The sequence below is a fragment of the Bombus huntii genome, chromosome 16 (assembly GCF_024542735.1).
Source record: "Bombus huntii isolate Logan2020A chromosome 16, iyBomHunt1.1, whole genome shotgun sequence".
NCBI classification, from domain to species: domain Eukaryota; kingdom Metazoa; phylum Arthropoda; class Insecta; order Hymenoptera; family Apidae; genus Bombus; species Bombus huntii.
In genome coordinates this window covers 3,910,261-3,934,500 of record NC_066253.1, presented here as the reverse complement: position 1 = coordinate 3,934,500, position 24,240 = coordinate 3,910,261, and the positions used below count along the sequence as shown (strand labels likewise).

The 24,240-nt window shown below is 33.8% G+C and overlaps 2 protein-coding genes and 1 long non-coding RNA gene across 5 annotated transcripts in view; 2 read left to right on the top strand and 1 right to left on the bottom strand.

Moving 5' to 3' along the window:
* LOC126874778 (parathyroid hormone/parathyroid hormone-related peptide receptor-like) overlaps positions 1–10,721 on the top strand; it is a 31,715-nt gene extending 20,994 nt beyond the window's left edge. Inside the window, exons 5-14 of one of the 3 annotated variants that reach the window (XM_050637197.1) lie at positions 3,561–3,667; positions 3,896–4,054; positions 4,697–4,791; positions 5,324–5,676; positions 6,010–6,140; positions 6,335–6,420; positions 6,595–6,739; positions 6,931–7,195; positions 8,152–8,315; positions 8,617–10,721. In XM_050637197.1, coding sequence (XP_050493154.1) covers positions 3,561–3,667; positions 3,896–4,054; positions 4,697–4,791; positions 5,324–5,676; positions 6,010–6,140; positions 6,335–6,420; positions 6,595–6,739; positions 6,931–7,195; positions 8,152–8,315; positions 8,617–8,742 — 1,631 coding nt within the window. In that variant the 3' untranslated portion in view covers positions 8,743–10,721. Of the gene's footprint in view, positions 1–3,560; positions 3,668–3,895; positions 4,055–4,696; positions 4,792–5,323; positions 5,677–6,009; positions 6,141–6,334; positions 6,421–6,594; positions 6,740–6,930; positions 7,196–8,151; positions 8,316–8,616 lie in introns of those variants that run through there. The other 2 variants (XM_050637198.1, XM_050637199.1) reach the window with 2 other exon arrangements.
* LOC126874802 (protein obstructor-E-like) lies at positions 10,722–18,900 on the bottom strand. The gene is made up of 6 exons (XM_050637246.1): positions 18,227–18,900; positions 17,502–17,722; positions 12,829–13,032; positions 12,450–12,644; positions 11,602–11,800; positions 10,722–11,171 (listed from the first exon to the last, which is right to left on the bottom strand). Exons 2-6 carry the CDS (start codon positions 17,563–17,565, stop codon positions 11,099–11,101), a joined length of 735 nt encoding a protein of 244 aa, XP_050493203.1. The 5' UTR covers positions 17,566–17,722; positions 18,227–18,900; the 3' UTR covers positions 10,722–11,098.
* Positions 18,302–23,557, top strand: LOC126874814 (uncharacterized). Its single transcript, XR_007693026.1, has 2 exons — positions 18,302–18,391; positions 18,896–23,557. It is a non-coding gene; the product is annotated as an uncharacterized LOC126874814 (long non-coding RNA).
* Positions 23,558–24,240: the final 683 nt, after the last annotated feature.

Below are 24,240 nucleotides of genomic sequence, written 5' to 3'. Positions count from 1 at the left end.
TCATCAGCTTTGAGCTAGGGGATTTCACGATCGTTCCATGAATTTCCCATGACCCGTTTGTAACGAGAAATTTATGAAACGCGACAGACGCACTAGAAGTGGAAATTTAATACGACCCCAAGCAGCTCTCTAGTGCTAGTCTGGCTATTTGTCCCACACGTTTTAGTGCCGCCTGTAATTCGAGAGAACAGGCTGGGGAAAAATGCTGTGAATTTAAATGCCTTTCGAATCGTAAAAGGATTTGGGAAATTCATGGGTCGTTTGCCGCTGCCGGGGCAAAATTTAGCAAGGAAAAAGTGGCCGAGGAAATGGAAAATAGAACTGGCATTCAAATCACGATTTTCGTGTCGGTCGAGGGCTTTTGCTGCCTCATCCAATTATGGCTGTAGCACTCCCAGATGCGGGCAAAAATAGTACTTGTTGCTGGAAAATTATTTCTCTTCTTGTTCATTTTTTCAACGTGTCCTGTAATCGCTAAACTTGGGTTTTTAAATTCACACGTTTGAAGGAAATTGATGGATTTAACTCCATTCAACGCATGATACTCTTTCACGAGTCAGTAATGATTGCTCAATTGCCATAGGATTAAAGATTGTTAGCGAATCTATAAAAACTATAGATTTTATTTCATAATTTGTTCGATAGGGTGGACTCATTTTTAAGATTGTAATAATCGCTTTGTTATCTTTGATATCTCTGTTGAAGAGACAAGAATATAATATGTAATATAGTAGAACAAAGTATATTTTGAATCGTATTAAATTGAGTAATAATTTCCAATTGGCAAAATATTTTGAAATTAGTAAATTTTGAAGAGAAGTAGATTTTATGAAAAAGCGTATCGAAAATGTTACTGTTATGCAGCTCGTTGCTATTTTATAAACAAGAAAAAACGATTGAACGTTCTTGTTAACTTAGATCAAAGTTATACAAAAATAAAAACGGCAAGCACAAATTATGAAAGTGGACGTTAAAAAATATTTAAAAAGACTATATTCATAGAGAGTGCAATGAAGAGTAGAGCAATTTGTCTAGAGTAGTGAGACACATATCTTCATTTAATATGTAATACATATTATATATATGATACATGATATATTTTAATAAAAAATACTAATTGGATTGGAATTTCTTTCTTACGGTTATTAGCTGATCGTGTTTTACATTTTAATTCAAACGAAGAACTGCGTGGACCGTTTAATTAATTAACGGGGATGTCTTCGTCCTTGAATAAAACAAGCTCCGTAGAAGCAAAAGAACTCGAGCAGATAATGGATTGAAAGAAAAGGAAACGACCAGACTGATATAATAATTAAATTACGAGGCATCGTGTGACAGGAAGCATATATTGATATTGATACTAATCGCTTAATGAAAAATCGATTCGTGACAAAGCTATTCCGTTAACGAGCCTTTTCGGATCTCCCTGTTAAGAAGCAATATAGTAAACGCCTATCACGAATTAATTTCCATTTTAATTATCACTTGACATTGTTTTATCAAACAAAAGATACGAAAGGAAATATCGGATGACTTTTAACAACATCTTTAAAGCAATCTCATAAAAATTGCATAAAAGAATAGTGTAACTTCTTTTCCTATACTTTTTCTTACTTTACATAGCGATACAATAATTACAAATTTTAGCTGCAAATATTGAATTTCCTTTGTAACAAATATGACAAAAAAAAAAAAAAGAATTAAGAGGCTTACTCAAAAAGGAAGCTATACTTTTTCTTTAAAAAGTTGTTAAAGATTAAACAAATTTCATTTACATCGTATTTTCCCCAAATCGCACAAGGCGTAAAATTTGGCACATTTAGATGACTTTTGTTGATTAATTTCAACGTACTGGAATGATCGATAACGTTGGAACGTCAATTGCGTTACTTTACTTCAACTCGTGAAATTTTATACCAACAGGGATTGCAAGTATCGCTTTTAACTCCGGTTTCCAGCTCCTCCTTCTTTCCCTTTTTTTTCGAGAACTTCGAGCCCGATAAATCAATCTTGACGTCGAGATAATTTACAAGGCTGTCGATGGGGTGATAACAACTCATGGAGAATTTCGATTCAGTAGCTTCGCCGAGCGTGTACCGGAAGTGGGCCACGCGTGCCTCAGGAAACAGATGAGTCAGAAATGCAATATCGCTTTTTACAAGTCACGAAAAGCCAGAGTGGCGAATTCCTTTGCTTCTACTTTGGCGAAATTACAATTTTAGTCATTCTGCATTTTTTCTTTTTTTTTTTTTTTTTTGTTATTAATTTCATTCTACATTAATTTAACATTAATTGTAAAAAGCAGGATTGGAAAGTTTACTTTGTTCCAGTAAGAGGAAACGCAGAATTTTCTTTCGATTTTACAATTTTATTTCATTAAAGCGTTACGCGTGTACAGTAGCGTTTCGTTCTTTTTGTAATTTTTTAGAAAATTGCTCGGAAGAATGTTTATTCTGGAAAAGGCAAACACGACGAGCTTGTTGACTGCGTTATCGATTGACGCGATAAAAAATGTTGTTTGCATCAGTTCTGTAGTTCCATTTCGTTCAATATCTCATAATGCTGTACTTAGAGTAATAATACTATATAGTAGGAGATAATGGAAATATGTAAAATTAAAATACGACAATATTCGATGTAAAAACAGAACATTCGTTTGACGTCGCGCATGGCCACAAGAGAATTCATTGAATAAAAAAGCAGACAAGATCGTTCAGTTGACACAATGTCTCGGCACGATATGTCGAAGTGTCCATTATTCGAGGAAAAATACACCGGGCAAATCCCGGTTCGTTTCGACAACCGTTTTCATTGAAAAATTATTTTTGTCCATGATATCACTGGCTCGAACCAATGGAATTTTATTTATCGAGGAACAAATTAAAACTTCTGTCTTAAATTCTCAGAAAGAAATTCCAAGAAACCCAATCCCCAATTTAATTAACGATATCTATTCAGATTTCGTTGCTACGAAATTTTAATTAGGAAATATTCATCAAGAAATAAATTCAAAATATTCGACAAAGAGCCTTTGTAAAAATTCTACAGATCTCGATCGTTGCCATAGCCAACGATATTCTCGGGGAAATTATATTGTTGTACATTTTAATTAAGGGGTAAATTATAAATATTTGATTGGACCTTGATCACACAATTATAATTACACCACTTCACTGGACCATTAATTATAAAATATATTTGTAAAGAACTGTCTAAAGATGTTTAAAATATTTGTAGAGAATTTTACGTAAAATGTGTAACGGGAATTGCTTTAAAGTTGAAAGCTTTTACCTTTGACGAAAATGAGAGAGCAGAGTCACGTTTCGGCGAAATGAAGAGTTTTCGAAATCAGAGCAAAATTGAACTTTTGAAAGCCGAGTAAATGTGGGATGATGATAAAAAGCTCCTTAATCCAATACCTTCCCATGAGTGATATCAAATAAAAACCACCCGGTCAGCTTTTTTTCTTTCATGCACACGCGATACCATAGCGTGATATATTGCTTCCCTGCCGTGTAAAAAATGAAAACAAAAAACATAAAGAATGTCATGGTGCGCAGGCTGGTGCCCGGAAGTTTGGGATGAGATATTGTGCTGGCAATCAACGGCACCTGGGGAGTTGGCCATCCTGCCCTGTCCATCTTATATCACTGGGTTTGATGTCCAGGTAATTATCATAATTAAAATTACAATTGCTGGAATTTCTAATGAAAAATTAATAAAATGGTGCTTATTACATTGTCGTATTGCTATTATTGAATCATTAGGGGTCACAAGAATTTGAAGTTACCAGGAAATCTAACGCTTTAATAACGAATTTCAACTGTTCCAATTTTCATCGTGTGTTTCGCTTGTACTTCACGATCTGTTCTAACGAATACATTTGAATTTCCAGGCGAATGCATCCAGAGAATGCATGTCAGATGGCCAGTGGTTTTGGAATAGTAGTACCAATAGTACTTGGAGCAACTACAGTCAATGCTACAGAAATTCATTGGTGACTGTTGTAGTGGCACTGCCCGGTGGTGAAAAGAACAACGGCACTCTTATTAAAGTAAATGCTTGTGAACACTACTAAATTTATCAGCGACATTAATAAGAAACCATCCAGAATGAATCCACAGATAGCATATTTAATTGAATGGGTCGTTAGGAAATATAATAATAATACTATTGTGGAACCAGATTCTTAGTTTTTTTTCTGTTATCATCTTTAAGAAACCTTGACGACTTTGAAGCTTCAAGACTTCATTGATCACGAGAAAAAAAAAAGCTAATCTGTGGAAAAAGGAACAGAAATGTCAGAAACTCGTTCAGAGGAGATAGAAATCGATGGGAATTACGCGAATGAGGTCAAACATTTTTCAAAAGGCAATCGATGATTAGAGACTATTTATTGCGTTCCTGTTGCAATTCTCAGAATTGCTTAGCACGACGTGAAGTCCCATTACGTGTAATTAATTCGATAGTGTTGCAATCGTTTCGTGAAAAACGGGGAAACAGAATATTGTATCATGGCCAATTTGCTTTCGCAACAAAATTAGCATGTGAACCATATCGGTGGCCTCTCTTTGATTGAAACCTGCGGTTTATCGATCACATTCGCGCAGACTGATTTCCCCCGTGCTTCGTAATGTCTCCAATTACCTTTGCAAGATTTAATAAATATTCTAATTAACAGTAACTTATGTTTCAGAAATTTTTTCCGATAGTAAAGACCATCTCGAAAGTCGGGTATACCGTCTCTCTCTTCACTCTGGTGATAGCTTTCTTAATTTTGGTTGTGATCAAGTAAGTATCAGCTCAGGGATATTACTTTTTATTCCTGTTTTTCAATTTTTAATAAGTAGCTTATGGTAAAAGGTATTTTTATTATTTAGAGTTGGAGCCTGTAATATTTCAATTTTTCTAATCCTCCATTTTCACTATATTAGGTTGTCGCATGAGTTTGTACTAATACTTACAATTATTGACTTCCATATATTAATTCACAAATTCTGCGTTTCAAAGTATAACGTTGAATTAATTTTATTTCTTGGGGGTAAATCAAAATACGAGTAATCCGACCGTTGCAATTTCATCGAGTAGAGAAGAGAATTTAGTCGGAGAGAAATTATATTTTTTTTTTATGGCGGATCCTCCTTTTTTCTTATTCAGCAATTCTCTTATCATCTGCATCCGCCAGACGCTTTTAATGCTAGTGTTGTTTATAATTCCATACAAGAAAAATTAGAAATACAAACACATGGAACAACTTATTAATTTTATTTTAACTAACATGTTTCAATATCTGATCTTTAAAATCCCAAATCATTACTTTAAGTTTATCCCAAATTGGACGTAGGAAATTGAGGTGCCCCCGGAATATGCTGCACATGCATTTGTTCGCCTCGTTCATGCTCCGCGCGTTCATGGCGCTGATGAAGGACATACTGTTCGTCTCTGGAATCGCCTTAGCCTCAGATGTTATGATAAAAAATGGAAACACATATTGGCTAGTGGACGAGAAAGAAAACAGCTGGCTCTGCAAGGTGTTCACCAGCTTCTGGCAATACTTCATCCTTGCAAACTACTTTTGGATACTAATGGAGGGTCTCTACTTGCACAACTTAGTCTTTCTAGCACTCTTCACCGATATAAACTCAAGCATCATTGGCTACGTTTGCCTCGGATGGGGTGAGCATCTCTCAATAACTATTTTCTGAGTAACGTAGTAATTCCTTGAAGATTCTGAGCTGCTCTAAATCTTATCAAGTACATTGTTCATTCATACGATATACATAATTCATAGTTCTGTTTTTGTTCTTTCCTTTCTTTTTTTTTTTTTTTTATATTAATGTGGTAAGAAATATCAATTTTGGAAGGACTTGCATCATGAAAAATAGCAGTGGCGATGTGAACTTGTCGTTCGTGTTGTCTTTTGTTGTTGCTTAGAGTTTCCTAAACTGCTTTAGTGAAATTATCATGTAAAGTAGGAAAGTTAGTTTCTCTACGTGCCTGTGCCCTCAGGTCTGCCAGCTGTATTCGTGTCGTGCTGGATAGTGGCGAGAGTGACTCTTGACAACAAGTATTGCTGGACCACTCATGAAAATTCCAACCTCTTCCTCCTTATTCGAGTTCCGACTATGCTGTCGATTCTGGTAAGTTGCGTCAGGCTATATAAGGAATTTTCCAAGATAATCGTGTATCTTCTATATTCTATTCAAGTTGTTCAACTTTGTCTCACTCTCCTTGTCGCAACTTGGGAAAAGTGTTCGTTACTTTTTCCACATTAAAACTTTTTGATCACTTCGATAGACTTGAATATGAGAATCACCGGTTTCAAATTCCACAGATCAATTTTGGGCTGTTCGTCAATATCGTTAGAGTGCTCCTGTTGAAGCTCAAGTCCACAGTATCGGAGGAGACGCAAAGATACAAGTAAGTTTCGCCACCTAATTTCCGATAAGTCCTTTGAGTTATACTCCTGTTTACACAACCTAGTTTCTCTGAGAACTCCTACAAGTTATACCTCGTTCCAGAAGATGAGTAGTTTCAATTCTCTTTGAGCGTTGATTGTTCTTCGCGTGTTAAAGACTCTGAATTACTTTGCAGAAGGTGGGCGAAAAGTACATTGGTCCTGGTGCCACTTTTTGGAGTACATTATACCGTTTTCTTAGGCATGTCTTATAGTATTGGTGTAGATGAGACTGTTGAAGTTGTGTGGCTCTTCTGCGACCAACTGTTCGCTTCTTTTCAGGTATATGACTTAGAGAGTCTCTACACACTTTTCTTCGACTTCACTATTTTATAATATCTTCATCTGCAACGTCCAATTCTCTCTGCTCTTTCCATTCCATTGTGGCTTAAAGTTCTCTCCTCGTCAGTTGTTCATTGCCACATTATAATTATGGTTCTTAATTAAATTTCTTGTTCTTTTTTTGGTAATAGGGTTTTTTCGTGGCCGTTTTGTATTGTTTCCTGAACGGTGAGGTGCGAACCGAGGTAACCAAGGCGATCAGGAGCCAGAAATTGCCTCGTTTTCGCACTAGGTGGAACTCAAGACCATCCACCCACTCTAACAGCACGTGCAGCTGCAATGCATCGAAACTTGGTAGACGGTCAAAGCGGCCACGTTGGTGGAAAGAACCTTGGCTCTGTTTTCTTCACGACAGGACAGCTCGACGCTCAACCCACTCGATGGCGAGTACACAAGGTGTCCTCTCTATCCTATCAAATCCTTCGTTTTCTCACGCACGCCTTCATACCGCTGGCTATTATATTTTCAACACCGTCTTTGACATTTCATTTTCATATCTTCACCAGTCTGCATGTTTCTGTGTTATGTTCTAATCAATTAATGTATTTTAATTTGACGAAAGATTCCCACCAACATTAAAAACTGGTATGCGTGATGAGATCATTTATTTTGATATTATGGACTAGTTGATCACTATTTCATTACTTTCGGCAAATATCAATCCGTATTAAATTATAATACCTTGAGAAATAGGTTGTTATTCTACAGTGAATCTATAGAATAGTTGGTGATTAAAACGAGAATCATTAGTAGTCAACTTGATATTCTTTTCTGGTTATTAATATTCCAGTGCTCGAGACTTTCACCAGTCATTTGCTATAATTTGTCGTGAATGATGATGATGCAGTTCCTCTTCCCATTTATTTTTTTTTTCATTTTTTTTTTTTTTGTTTATGGTTCAGTAGAAGCAGCGAATCTCTACATTTGTCCTTGCAAATCTCTGTACAGAATAGTTGCTCTCTTGCTTGTAGATCTCCAATATTTTTCATCCCGAAGTGGAAAGAATATTAAAATTTTAGAGATAGTATGATATATCGCTTTCAATGCTTTCCACGTTGATTTACCGATGCCTCTTCAATCTTTCATGCAAAATTGCTCCTTTGTCTTGCCATATATAATGTTGTCCCCAAAAAATGAGTTTTAGACGGGAGAATAATTGTAAATTCTCAAACTCTTTTTAAACAATTTTATTTGCCATTCTATATTTGTTTATGTCAACATTGAAAGTATTCTGTTTGTAAAATTGCATGAGCTACAATGTAAATTGGTCTGATTATTTATATTTGATGTATTTCTGATGGAGTTGAAGAGGGTGTCGAAGCGTTAAGGAATGTGACTGCTCATTCTCTCAGATATTGGCACGCGAGGAGGTAGTTTAGCGAGCAGCAGAGGTTACTTGGAAATCGCAGGGAACGGACAGAGCGCATATCCGGGAAATCAGGATCAACAGGCGAATCACACGTCACCCCTCTACAGTAAATACACGGATCAATCCTTACTTTCATTTTGCTCGAACGTGAGTACAGAGTTTTCTCCACCCATCTACATGATGGAGTTACACTCTTTTTATTCACATGATCAAGTGTACAAAGCAATTTTATAAAAGTAATTTTTTATGCTCAGAAAATGTTATAGAAATTTCAAAGATATCGAAGCGTTTATTTACTTATATAAATAAATGTAATTAATTAATGAATGAATTAAATATTTAATAATATACTTAAAAGTATATTAAATGGAGGTAATGTATTTTTTCATGAACTTTCAGCTAACTAGGGATTAATAAATCTATGTTCTAAGATTGGATTTCATTTTAGGTTTCGGAAGTAACGCCTTGCACAGGGCTCAATACAGACAGAATTCGAGAGCAGCATTGTTGGAGTGATTCAGAGTGTTGTCATCTCGCCTACGAGCTACACAATTTACATCATGGGTCCTCATAAAACCCGTAATCAGATTTAAATCAGTTTACTACTAAGACTCTGCGTGCAAACAGCTAATAAAAATAATGAGAAAATTTCTTCAGTGGAAGAACGTGTACTATACACGATTATTATAAAACGTACGAAGACTGTAAACACATCAACGGTCCGCCAAAATTGTTTTAATCATAACGCTGCTAAAAAGTCTTGAATTGTTCAACATCCACATTTCTTCTACTGCTTTTGTATTACTCTATATTTTTTATAATGAAGTTGCTAAAACGAGGGAAGATGGACTTACAAAATTTCTATTTTTGTAGTAGATGTTACTATTTGCACTATAATTGTTATACAAAGGTTTCTAAAGGATTTCATTGAGTTTTACTATAGAGTGATTTACGAAACAATTTAATTGACAAGTATTATCACCGTAGGGTAATTAATGCAATTTAACGCTGAACTGTAACAGTGATAAATGACTTGCCAGTATTTCTATGACCATTTTGCTTTAAATTGCTAACTGTAAACACACAGGGTTATTCTTTACAGAAATATTTATTGTACGACTAGAAAATAAGAAACTATTGGCTAATAAATCTATCTTCCCTCGTTTAACATTGCACTGTGGATATACTTGTAATAAATTATTAACGACAAATGTTTTTCAAGACTTTTAAGCAGCTATTTTTTTATATAATAATATATCTCAGATTCTTTAAAATTATAAACTGGAGATTTTAAACTTAAAGACACACGTTTATTTTTTTATACATGTTCTTCTATCCTTTGACCTGTAGATGTTATATATACTGCATCAGAATCTGCTGAACCCGACTGTAAACGGATGTAGATATATAATAATTCAAGTTGGATATACATATGTATTAGCTTTATATATTGTACATCCACCTTCAATTATTTTTTCGTGTAGTCAACGAGCAAAATGAACGACCGTTAGTCTGTGAATATCGCATTATCTCTGGAACTACCACCCACTAATTGTTTTGCGAAAAATACAAAACATACGTTTGACGAAATTACTCTTGATTCTTATCAGGATAAAAAGATTAAGGAAATAGTTCAGGTTGGTAGTACTAGTGTCAGCAAAGAATTCATTTGACCAGGATTACGTGGATTTCCTGAGACTTGTACTTTGCTAATATGGAACGGATTGAAATCGAATGATGTCCATATCCGTTCCCAATGAGTCTGGATTAACTGTCAAGATGTAGTCCTTTGTCGTTTATCACTTTGTACATAGGATATGTGAATAATTGTCAGTGACGTGTGTATTTATGATGTACAATTGCAAGCAAATGTATGTTTTTATTCTTGTGTATACTTGTATGTGTGTATTCGGGTTGTTATTTCTTGCAATGAATTCAGTTTACGAACACGAGGAGATCGGTTGAAAATTTTCCACGTGCTTTATTGCCTATCTGTATTTCAAATCTAATCAATTCATTATCCGTTATCACGTTCTCGACTGTTCATAATTAAACATAGATGTATGGAGACATTCCGATTAACGAGGGTTACGTGGAATTTTTTCGATGTCAATTTCATTGTCAATTATTGGTTTCCTTTCTTATTCGCTGTTATTGTTTTACCAGGAAGATTCGTTGGAAAAATATTATTGAACGAACATATCAATATTAAGAATGAATCATAATTAGTAAATCAGTGTAGTAGCTTGAATTTAAAATGAAGACTTGATAAACAGATTCAGTACTTTGATATGTAAATTTTTAGATACATGAAATATTCCAGTGTATGAGAGCGTCTCTGATACAACATTTTCTCTGATTAAATCATGGAAAAGTACTATATCTGTTAAAAAGTACAAATGCGTAATTGCATTGGATCGTACCATATTTAAAAACATTTATATTACCTTTTGTCTCAACAGCTTTCTATTTTAAAGATCAAGTCGAAGCTCTTATATATGTATATTCGATGTAAAAGTTCATAATTGATTGAAATAAAGTGGAACATATGTATACATTGTTTGTTATTTTCCTAACAGATTTTTTTATTTGAAAACTATTTGGTCTACAATTTTGTGCTAAATACAAGCACATCATTTTTACAATAGTTCTTATCAATGATTCATGTATTTACATTATTACATTCTACTCATTTTCTTGTAGTTTCTACAGTGGCACACAATAGAAATTGCATGTGTTATTTTCTTGAGATATATCTTGCAAGTAGACACTGCGTTGAGATCGACTATGCTGGCCACTATCAAATCGGATATTCATTCTGAACATAGTGTCCATTTGCGAGAAATGGTCTCGAAAGCAACTCGTGATAGTTTTACTCTCAAATGAGCGTATCTCTTTGCAAATCATTCATTCGTACATTAAAGTCATCACTATGATCCTCCCTCTATAACTGTACCTATTAATGGAATTTTCTTTTTCTCATGCGGCAAACCGAGTGGCTCACTGAAAATAAAAAGGGCATATTAAATAAAAATTCGCAAAAAATGAACAATTTTATGGAAGAATTACGTAATATTAAATTATGGAGGAAAGACTTTAATGGAATATTGTGTTTCTATACGTTGGTCAATTACCTAGAAGCTCCAATTACAAAATTTACCTAATTACTAAAGTAGACAAATAGTTATATTACTAATATTTAACAATACAAAATAGTGAAAAAGATTTATTAGAGAATTAAAAAATTGTTATTATTATTATTGTTATTATTATGAATTCTACACTAATTATCTGATATATCTATTAGACTATATAATGTTTAATTTCCTTTGTACGTGAAGGACTTATAAGTCAAATAGGCGAGTGAAGAAGTGTTGACAGAATTGCATCTCTTGTTTGAGATTTATTGGAAATTTATTATAAATCCGCTTACCATCCACTGACGTTGTGCGCGGGAAGACATGTGTTTTCCAGCTGGCTGAAAGCCTTTCCTTCTTCGCAGACCTGCAATCGTGGCCGACCATTCACACACACGAAATAACGTTGACAGTCATAAGGACTGGCGTAGAACTCAAACTTGTACAGTCGATTTTCATCGTTAGGATCACTTGGGCACCGTAGTCCTAAGAACGCTACATTGACAATAGTAAAGCAGCAATTAACAATTAAACAGTGTAATTGAAGTCACGAATCACACAACAGCACAATTTCACTTTTTGCTACCATACTATGTGAGTTATTGGTATAAATGATCTCGCTCTAATTAGACATATTTAATGACATTTAAAATAACATCAAAATCTTTTCCTTTGGGTATCTTAACGACAACAGTGTCAACAACATCACAGATGTATGAAAGACCCTGTTTGAACTTACTTCAAAACATCTAACTCTCTTGAAATATTAATTGGTGTATCTGTCCTGTTACAGAATGCACCTCAATTGCAATAACAAAAACAGTTATTCCCAATATAATTGGCAAGTCTTTCATTAATTTGAAATTTTGACGATAAACTTGAAAATTAAAAATAAACTAATATCTTACAAATGTCGTAAATGTTTATAATTCTTTAATATTGAAATATATATATTTGTAAGAATTCTAGAATGTGAAAAGAATGATGTGTTTAGGTTAAGTCGTCATCTTCCACTTTCTGTAGGAATCCTGCTCTTGTATGATGCTTTTAATATGTAAAAAATTCCTTACGCTGTGATGCGACGAAAGAAGATAAAAAACATGTTTAAAAGATGTAAAGAAGAGGAGATATAAAATCCGCTCACATTCAACATCGCAGTCTGGTACTTGATCAGGCCAGTCGCAACGATAAGATTCAGAGTTGAAGGCCAACCCTTCGGGACAATGGAAAACATGTGCTCTCCCCTCTACACAGGACATGAATTTGCCACAATTCTGTTGATCTCCGATTTTGAAGAAACCATACTGATGGGGACAGTCATCCGTTGGCTGTGGTGTCTCTGAAAATTAATTTTTATTATTTTAATTTAATTGCCAATAAAATTATTTTTCAGGCATTTAAATGCTGTCTTCACATATCTTCAACGATGAAATTCTATACCTGTAAAATGTAAGTATAATATTGCAGAGTTAATTTAAAAAAAATGATCAAATTTGAAAAGACTATTGTCACATGATACTAACGTCGGTTAGGTCTTCCATCACAATTCACACCGGCAGGATATTCACAAGGATAGGCGAACCTCACGTTAGGATTGAATAAGAGTCCCTCAGGACATAATTTGTGTTCCGGGATACCATCAATGCATTCGATGTAAGCGTCACATTGGGATGGCACAGAAAATCGACCATTCTTTTCAGGACAGCTATCTTTGTGTACGCTGGCCGCTGTAAAAATAAGATGAACAGCTTTCTTTACTTGCTAACTCTATTTAATCTTGAATCATGTTATTTCCATACTCTGTGGGAAAAATTGGGTTGTTAATGATCCAGTAAATATTCCACCCTCGATTTTCTTCCAGAGGAATTGTTACATTGAAAAACGTTTGAAACAATTTGGTTCAGAGAAATAATAAGTTCATTATAACATATGGTTCTTTTAGGTTTGCCTTTTGGAATTTTTTTACAGCAGCCTATACAACTGTTTCTGTTGATATGTTGCAGTATATATTTGTTAATATTTTTGCAATTTCCAAATATATTTTTTAATTGAAGTAATAGATGGAAATTGTCCTAAACATATTAAATGATCCAGTTTGCCTATGTAATATTAAAAAATATGTTTATATGTAATGCTAACAGTAATATTGTTTAATAATAATTTAATATGTATTATATTTAGAATATATATATCATATATGTTATATATTTAATAATGAAATAAATTAATAATGAAAATTTGAATTTCAGGGAAAATAATAAAGCAGTCACAGTATAACAGAAGAACATTCTCTTGAGATTGCAAGTAACTGTTATGGAACGTGAAGATGAAGCTGTTAGGAGAATCCAGGTTTTTCAACGTACATTTGTCAAACACCTGTTCCAATATTATTTCACGACAGAGTTTCTCGATGAGAGTTTTATGAAATCGTCCGAGTTACTTCACCTTCTGTTACAGAATCATTTTGCACTGGTTCTGTGCCTCTTACTTCATAATTTCTGAAGTGATCCACGACGATGATCTTCCAGGAATAGATATTGCCAAATGTTTTCATTTTCCATCAGTTCAAAGTAGATTTTAAGAAATTCTGTGATTTATCATTTTTTAAAAGATAAAAGTAACTCGTCACAGTTTATTAAGAATTTTTGATCCACTCTATATCCACTCGATTTAGTATTACTAAATTTAATAATCTGTTCTCTATAAATCTGGTCTAGTTCTTCTTCAACTCGTCAATCTCAATATAAGATTATGTATATATGTATATTAATTGTTTGAATTTATTCACTACTGTCTTTTATATATCTATCATAATTTATTTCAACATTTTTTGCACAAGTTTCCCATAAAATCTTTTCTCCAAATTCTTTCATTTATTATTATCGAATATCAAAAGTATCCTTAATTATCAGTTCTGTAATATACTTTTTCCTGTTTTACATATTCAGAGCTTTTAAAAAATGTCTTCCTCTTTTACGCTTAACGCCATTCTATTTCTTTATTGATAAGTTAAACAAACACAGAAGACGCTGATTGCTAATGAATGGTTAATACTTGCAGAGCTATTTTCGCGGTCCTTCGAATTGGGAAACCCTGGCCCCTTGCATAATGCAGCACCTTGAAGACGAAACCGGTCCCTGAACTGCGCATGTATTCACGCTCACTATCGAATTCTCGAACGGAGAAAGTTCGAGGATGCGATTTGACCTCCGCACTTCTCTATCTATCTTCATCTTACACTGAATATTATTCAATTATACGAACCGAAATAGAAATTGATACTAATTCAAGTCGTTCGAAGTGGTTAATTCTATTTTTTAATATTTTTGAAACTTCTTGATGGAAAAGCATTTAATTGACGCTTATCTTACATAATTTCATCAACTTTCTCTATTTTACGATTTGCGAAGTTAACCGATTTGGCAAATAAGCAGCTCAGTTCACTGACTAGCAACTAAGGAGTGAAATAATGCGTAAAAGTTATGTAAATGCAATGTTATTAAAATACGTACATAAAACATTGTTATGCAATTATGGAAAAGTATTTTGGAAAAGTAGTTAGCGATATAAAATAGTTGCAAATAAAAGGATTCCCCCGTTTAACCTTTTTAAAAATTTAAATGTTATAGATTCAAACTATATGGTTGAAAGTACTTAAGTGAACTTTTGTAGAATTTCTTACATATATATATGTATACGTATATGTAATGCGTATATGTATACGTATATGTAAAACGCGTAAAAATCACGGAAGGTATGAAAGTCTGAAAGTATAGCGTGACGATACTGTTAAATTACCACTTAATGTCAGTTCAGGATTAGGCATCTCTCCTTCACTTAGCGGAAGCTGTAGCTTCCCTCGGGCGTCGAGATCGTCGTCTTCAGTTTACGTAACTTATTACAAAATCGGAAATCTATGATTTATAGTATGCTTTATTGGAACTCTCCGTTTGTTTACACGATTAGAAAATATTGCAAGCGTATATTGTAAATGTTTCACTTCTTAGTTGATGTGTTCGGTATTAGCGAATTAAAACTTGGAAGTTTCCTTTTTTCTAGATAAATCTTCGGCATTAAAAAATTGATTTCTTTTGTAGCGTGAATAATGAATAACACTCAGGTTGGCAATCGAGTGAGTATCTTAATGAGAAACGGTGTGTTTTGATCATAAAGCGATAATGAGAATTATCGTGGGAGAATGGTCGTGCAAAACGTGACATGGTGATGCAACATGATGATGAAAAGCTGAATGGTTTACCGGGACAGTCAATGAATTTTAACAAACACGACTATTTTTATCGATGGAATAATTTGGAACCTAAGCAACAAGACACAATTTACATGAGCAAACAAGCTGAAGCCATTGAAATATCTCTCTCCATCTGTTTCCACTAATTTACAAACCTACATAATGACCAGAAGAATCTGTTGAAGTATCTTTTAATGCATTCTGAATCCATAAAAGAGGCTGTAATTCTTGGATTCTTGAAAGAACCGGTTAGATCAGTATTATGGGAAATATTCTATGGATATTCTGTATTATATATGAATCTGTAGTATTATTATAGATAACATATTTGGTAACATTAGTATTATTGTAGATATGTTGTTTTATGGGGCATTATGATAGAAGATGTCTAATATGAGTATTATAGAATTCAGTATTATAGAAGATCAGATTTTAAAGAGCTGTAAACTTCATTGCAACAAGTACTCTGCCAATTTTTATCTTCACTGCAATTACTAGCACTTACACTGATTCTGGAATCCCTATTATCGCAATAACTGTGATAATCATATGATTCCATTGACTGAATACAAAATTGCTAATTATACCTGTTCTATCATGTGACACTTGAACTTGGAAAATGTATATTCATCTATCTATATGTTTTAAGAATTGGTATGTATTCTTCTAGCTTGAATAAGAACATCGTATATTAATATCTTAGTATTTGCATTTAATTAAATAACATTTAATTAATCGAAGGCCTTTGGCAGAAATTAATATGATATTTATTAAAAATATTCATTAAAGTTTCATAGTTTATTAGAAAATTGAAAAATTAGAAACGTTATCCTTGAAAATAGAGATTTTTTTCTATGATTACACAATTTCTTTTTTATCAATCATCCATTCTTAATAAATTCCATCATAACGAGCAAATTACAAGTGATAATATTTTTTTTTTTGCAAATAAAACGTATTCTTCGTTAAACGATATATTTTGAATAATTTAAATTGCAAGGGATAATAATATCTTTCATTTTGCAGTCTGTCACGAATAAGATAGTCTCCCTAAGGAAGAGTCTCTCATAAGTAATCACAGATGAGCACACATATCTTCAGGAACCATGCATTATAAGACACAAGAAATGTCACCGATTCTGCTTTGCAAAATGAAGAGAACGGCGTTCGCTTTCTCGAAGATACGATCTTGTATAGACGAGAGTTGAAAAGAAGCCCTCTGGAAGGAATGCGAGTCTGGTTGGTTATTTCTAATAGACGTAACACAATCATAAAGAGGAGCACGCGTATTGGCTGAAAGTGCCACATATGGAAATATCGGATATAAAAATACGTGAGCGATAGTCCTCCTTTCAGATAGATACTGAATCTAGGGTAAGTGCCCCCAATATCGCCTACCAAATTTTCAGTTGTTCTCAAATAAAAGGTAAGGTCTCAAGCGAAAGAGATACTATTTGCGTTTCATGTACAAATATAAAATACGTCTTTATATATATATATATATATTTGTGTAGAACTTATGTTGCCGAATCCTTCCTACTTCTTTTTTCCCAAAATATTACTGGTGAGCGATATTACGGGCTAGGCCTAGGCGATATTAGGAGCACTTACCCTACGTATATACCAATGGAGGCGTTCACATGACGATTTTCGTGATATATAGTATAGCGATTACTGGTTTCCTGTATCCCAAGTACCTCCGCCGCTGGCGATACTTTTCGTACGAAGTCGGTAGATCAAAGAATGATCAACACAGGCGATAGACACAGGCAACCTATACACGAACAAATGAGACTGTATGTTTCATTTCCAGAAGTGTATCACGAACGTGTATCGCAATACGCAGTTCGTGATACACGTATCGCGTGTGAAAAGGGCCATAGAGGGCAGACCCTCTCTTGCCCCTGTGCCGTCCCGCGAAACTTTCCAACTGGTCACAGTACTCACAGCTCGCGAAGCCGAGGACGCCGCAGGCGATCAACAAACGAACGGTCGTTGTTGTTATGGTCATCTCGAGCTCCTGCTGTCTCGACTTCCGAAACCAAAACTATCTGAATCCTCCTGCTCACGAGCTTTTATGATCTTCGCTCTACCACCACGCATGCCGGCTCCTTCTCGATCTTCTCCTCCCTCATACGTTTTTTGGGATCACTCAAAATTTTGAGATGCTATGTTACATAAGACAAATTTGGATTTGCAATGGATTACTATGGGAGGATAATAGAAATTTGAATTTGGATAGAAATTGAAGATTGGATGAGAATATTGTATATTAGTAGTGCATCGTATATTTATACTTCATTCAATAATGTTTAATTAGATAAAATCATATTTGACTGCAAATATTTCTGCAAAAACATAAATAAAAAGATAGGACCTAGAATTGAGATTTGTTTCATCTACTTTGGATATTTTACATATTTTGTATGCATTATGTACATTTCATTTATTTTTCAAAAATTGTATTTATGGAATTATATTTTGTAATATAGAAATACACCAATTATATTTTGGTGTATTTCTATATTACAAAATGGAAACGATGACCTAATGCATAATTATGTTTTTTTAAATTATATTTTTTATATCTCAATCTATAGGTACAATTAAAATAAAAAATTTCCGTACCTATGTGTATGAATAAATTAATCTTTTTCATACAATTGCATTACCTTTCTTATTCAAAAATAGTTCTTCCGATTTGAAATATTGATTCTTCAAAACGGCGTCTATAATGCCATCCTAACCTCACTTTCTTCGAGCTCGCAATGCAAAGTAACATTCCAAACCGAGTCTGTCCATCTTACAGCTTATTTTTCTAATGTATCGAAGAAAAGGTTTGTAGACGAGCGATACGTAGAAAAAATCGAAGAAAATGTCAAGGCTCTGCTAGTTGAACGCCCGAGGCTTCTCCAATCGCGAAACTTAGCACATCGTCCGACGTTACGCAAATTCCTGTATCTCTTTAACCGCTTTTTTCCTATATCTTCTATATGTGTATTATTCTTTCTTTCGTACTTCCGCGAAAGGATTTGTATCCTTTACACTTTCATGTGAAAGTGAATCATCGAAATTGAATATTCATAATCTCTTCGTAAACACAGTTACATTGTCTGTATTATTTTTTTTTTTTTTTTTTTTGGAAATGTTTTATGTGTTCTATCAATAATCAAAATTATGGTAGATAAAACTCTTACGAGATAATTAGTTTTGCACTTAGGTGAATGCATTTGTACACTTTAATTTTTATTTTTTCTATTTTTTGTTTTAAATTTATTAATTTCTATTCTTTTCTATATCTCCAATTTATTTAAGCAATTGTTTTTCGTGTTAATTTGCAGGAGGAAGAATTGACTTTGCACCATTTCATTCATTGCCATTGTAACGAGTAATTACATGACTCTGGTCTTGGAGCAGAATTCGTTCCCAGCAGTGTTTCGATACGATCCTTTGTGTAGCGTTCAATGGTTATTATAACGTGAAATCGATTTTGGTTTACGCCTTATAGTATGGTTGACCATTATTTTTACGAGAGAATTCAAATTGAAAAATTAACGAGATGCGTGGGACTCGTGATATGAAATTTTATTGCATCTCCATATGGTTATAATTCCGGACGCTATAGATTATTTTAGTAACTCAAATAAAATAATAAATATTGATAACAATATGGAAAACTAATATAACCTTCAGATATCCTATTTAAATTTTGATATATTTTAATATTATGCAAAGTGGAGTGGGCAATGAAATTTTAAAGATAATAAATATGAATTAATATTTACTAATAAAATACATTTAAATTATTATAATAAAATTCCTCTTAATAGATGTAAAATCTGATATACAATGAAGAATATTATCATTATAAAACAAATTATTAATAAAACGAATGTTAATTAATCTTTATTTATTGATTAATATTTATGAAATTTATAATGAAAGTTTTTATTTTGTTTTGTCGATTGTTGTCATTATTCTGGATAACATATTTGAGCCAGGATAAGTTATAGGAATACACATATTTTACATTGCCAGATTATGATATTGGATTAAATATGATAATACTGGATAATTCGACCTAAAACGAGTAAAGGTTATATTATACGTGTTCATTAAATTATTCAGTCTCCTCCATTTGTATTAATTACACATTCCACAATATTTAAGCGAACTAATCTGCTTCCTTTTAAATACTTTCAATTGCGCCTACGTGCAATCTCGATTCATCGTTTAAAACTAGTTTGCGAAAAATTAAATATTATTTAAATGAGTACTTCGATCTTTTGATTAGAATTTGTAAACCTTTATATAGATATTTCGTGATTTAAAAGGAATATAGAGAGAAAGCTGAGTTTGATCCCTTTAATTAAATTTTGTTTTATTAATGAAGGTTTGTTCACTTTATGGACACTGTGAGGATCTTGTGACTTATTTCAAATGTTCAGAATCACTTTGGACACAATAAACACTTTATTTTTACATAAGCGGAACTAAGCTTATTTATTTAACACTTTAACCTAATCCAATCTTCTAAATCGAAGCTAAACTTTATAATAAACTTCGTTAAAATTTCCCTACCTTCTCGGCACGTCTCAATGCTTCGAACTCTTGTCCCTAATCGATTATTTACATAAAGAAATACGTTGATAACAAATTAAAATAATTAAAATATATGTAAAATGTGATATGATAACAATGTCACTGCCGAGGTACCGAATAGATGTGACGTTCAATGTTTTTTCATGTCCTGCATTTTCGAGGTCACCTGACTCCTCATATCATTTTTGTATTGCATGCGACGTTATCAACAGTAGAGTAGCGGTTTGAATCGAAACTAAATTTTTCTATGAAATTACAAATAAGTTATAAAACTACATTTTTAATCGAATTCGTATAGAAAACACTCTGATTTTTTGACAGGTAGGTATGTCACAATCTTTTATGTCCTCAGTCGATAATAATATGCAACAAGGTGTTATCATTGATCAGTAACATAGATTTCTTTGGCGGGTGATAACGCAGGGAACTTCTTTAGCCTGAAGTTGTTGTCCTGCACTTCTTTGGTCTAAAGTTGGCGATGTGTGTAGCTCTGAGATCAGTCACTATGTCTACAAATCAAACAAATTTTCATTTGCAAAGAAAGTTAAGAAATTAAGAGAATTAATCTGGCAGATCAGTGCCTAAGACGGTAACGTGACCGGCTACCACCACGAAACCAGAGTTTCAATCTCGTTGTGTCTGCACTTTTTCTAAAATTATTACTTATGATAATAATTGACTTTATTCGTCAACGGCTTCAGCCGCGGAAACTATCAGATACCCATAAGAACACCCAAGTCAAGCTGAGTTACTTTTCGAGATTCTTTCGGGAATGTTAGACATTTCATTTTTCGAAAATAAATCTACAGTTGGTTACTTTCTGAATAATCACTTTTATTTTTGATCCTTATCAATATTAAACAACGTAGTTACGTAAGGGTATATATATTACATGGAAAATTCTGTCTTCCTAGTGCGCATATATCTTCCCAAGATACCACGATTTTCCCCGAGAGAAGAAAAAAAATTTGTATTTCGATAATTACACCGACTCACACATTCTCCGATCTAGTTCTCCCTCTCACGCTCAACCTTTCACTCTCTGTCTCTCTTACTCCGTTATCGTTTGTCATTTTTCACTCCTCCACACTGGAACATATTACTCAATTTTCACATTGTTTCTAAAATTATTAACTTTAAAGACGATTCGAAAAGCTTCTGCATTATTCAATTCAAAAACAATCAAATTGACCTCTCCAAATAATACTCAAACGATATGTCTTTGTCCGATTATCTATTTTCCTGCAATGTTCTTTGTTTTACTCCTTATCCGTTCCCGTAACAAGAAACGTATCCTAACCTCAAAACAATATAGAATTGTAAATATATAATACTGTAAAATGTTAAATATACCGAATAAAAGTTGAATAAATAACGAATCTGATTTCTTGTTTCGTCCAGAGTGTGGGTGGACCATGTATCATCCAACCGAATGTATGGAAGGACCAACATCGCTCCACACGATGTACCAAACGAGATAATTCCCCACTTTTGATGGAGGATGCACGATCAGAACTCTGAAAAGCGAGTTTCCATCGAGATACCCTCGTTTTCGAACGAAATTTCAAGAATTTGTCCATATATGTAGAGAACGAAGAGAAAGGGATCTGGATGGGAACTCTGTGGTCACTTGGAGGTAGAAACCGAACGGGAAACGAAGAAAACTAGTTTCTTCCCCGTACTGGCGTCACTTCCCTATTTGCAGCAAACGAGAAAAAGAAGCGAATGTTTATTCAAATGGACGCACACGATCCCTCTCGCTCGTTAAACGCGTTGGAAGATAATTCTCATCGTAAGCTGCGCCACTGAACACGTGACTATATTTTTCTAACACCATTCCGCTCTCTTCTCGGTGTTCCGGAGTAATTTACCGCAATTTCGAAGTACGCTTTGTTCGAGCATGGTGCTTGATGAGCCTGAGTGAACCTAACGTTAGTCGATTCTACTGGAAAAATCATTTTTCTCGTCTGTTTTCCTTACGAGAGAACGAGTAGAAGAAAAATTTGAACAACACGTCGCCTTATGTTTCCAATACTTGTACAATCGCACAAGAACATTTCTTTTTAAAAATTGTCAATCAACTTGATAAGAATTTTTGGTAATTTTATGCTCTTCTTATGTATGTTGTCAAAAAATAAAAGTTTCTTCTTTCTAGGGAGTTTCTGAGATTTTATTCGCGTTGGTAGGAAGATGTCAGAGGTTCATCGAGCAGCCATACGTCGCAGTAGGCCATTTCCTCCTATCTAAGAATTTGAAAGACTAACTAAAAAAGCAAAGAGCAAAGTGCCGCGTCGAGATTCCGCTTCTGCCGTCATTATTCTTCTCCATTGGTTTGTAAAAGAGATTCTCGAAATTTTACGTTCCACGAGAAAAAAGAAAGATCAAAAGTTCTCTATTTTTTGGGGCTCGAGTTATTTCTAAGCCTTGTTTGACGATCCAGGGATTTTTTAAGTGGATGTGCAGGCACTGTTCTTTCACAAAATGGAACCATTTATCTTCAAACAACTTCAGCTCCTGGCTTTTTCCCTAGCGCAAAGGTCTAATTCGTTTTGTGGATCGATAATTACGCTATGGTTTCCAATCTTTCATTCTTCAACGAGTATCAACAATCATTAACCATTTTCTTTTCTAATATTCTTCTATTAGGACGTTAGTCATAGTGATATGTATTCGGTTAACAACACAAACTGAGAATGTACCCAGCCGGTAAATAGTTTGACTTGGATTTAAATCAAATGCTACCAACTGTTCAGAGTATATTAAAGCTTTTTTAGACGAACAAAGTTGATAATATGTCCAGTAACTTGATTGCTATGCCTTCTAAGGAATTTTTCTTGGGCAATTCCCTTTTCAAATATTGTTCCAGGGATTAAAAGTGCTTCGATGTTATTGATACTCGTTCAAAAACTGTTGTCGGGGATGTTCAAAGATTGCTAATCAATGCTGAATAAGCGGATATTCGGAACAGCGATCACCGCTCAACTTAGATCGAAGCATATGGGGGATGAAGAAGACATTTTCCCCTAATTATGTTACTAGTCCACATTGAAGACTCGTGCCTTCCTTAATCGGTCTTCCTTTTTAGATTATCTTAATTCAGATATGGTTGTACTTTGTTTTCAAGTAAATTTTTCTAGAATCTTTCTAACCTAACCTAGTAAACATAACAAAATCGATATCGTAGTTAAAGTCATATTTGGAAAATACTGTTTGTTACTCTTCTTCATCCGCCGATAAGCTCCTAATAGCGACGTTACAGGGGTCGGAACTGAAAACTAAAAAAATCCTAATACAGCAGCCTCGTTCTTGGATCGATCGATCCGCGATCGAACCTATAGATCGATGGTCGCGCATAGAAAGTATATCTCGTCATATATATATATATGATACATATATATATAATATAATATAATATAATATATATATATATTAGAAAAATTTTTTTAACAGACGCATTAATACTTAAAGATAAATGTTCAGATCAATCTTTCATTCTTCCGCGACATTTACTCCCACTCTTGCGCTCTCTTCTTTGATCATTCGTTCCACTACCAGAATTTCACGGTTTTTCCCTTGCAAAAGGTGCAGACTGATATGTGAATAGATCACTGATCGATATGTAGATCCGATATGGAGATCCGAGAATAGAATAAATGGAGAGACGTAAATTTCCCAAGCTGCCCCCTGTAGCTGTCTTTCCTCTGTAATTTCTTCTTTCCCTTTTGCCTTATCACTTTTCCACTTGCTCATTTTCCCAATTTTCCCATTTTTTAACTCTTCTATTCAGTTTCTCAATTTTTTCACTTACCAACTTTTCTCACTTTACTCAATTTTCCTATATTTTTTATATTTAGTTAGTATCTTCCTTAGCCTTATCCTTGTCATTTCATACGATTATACCAGCTTCCTTTGTTCTCACAATTTTCCTCATTACAATTTCTTCTCTTTGTTTCCCAAAGCAAAGTGACAAATACGATCATCGAATGGACGTTTATGATATTCCAAGAGTATTCTCTTCTTTGTAAATTTTAAAAACAAACAAACCTAAGGTTGTCGGTAATATATCCACTAGTAACAATCACAA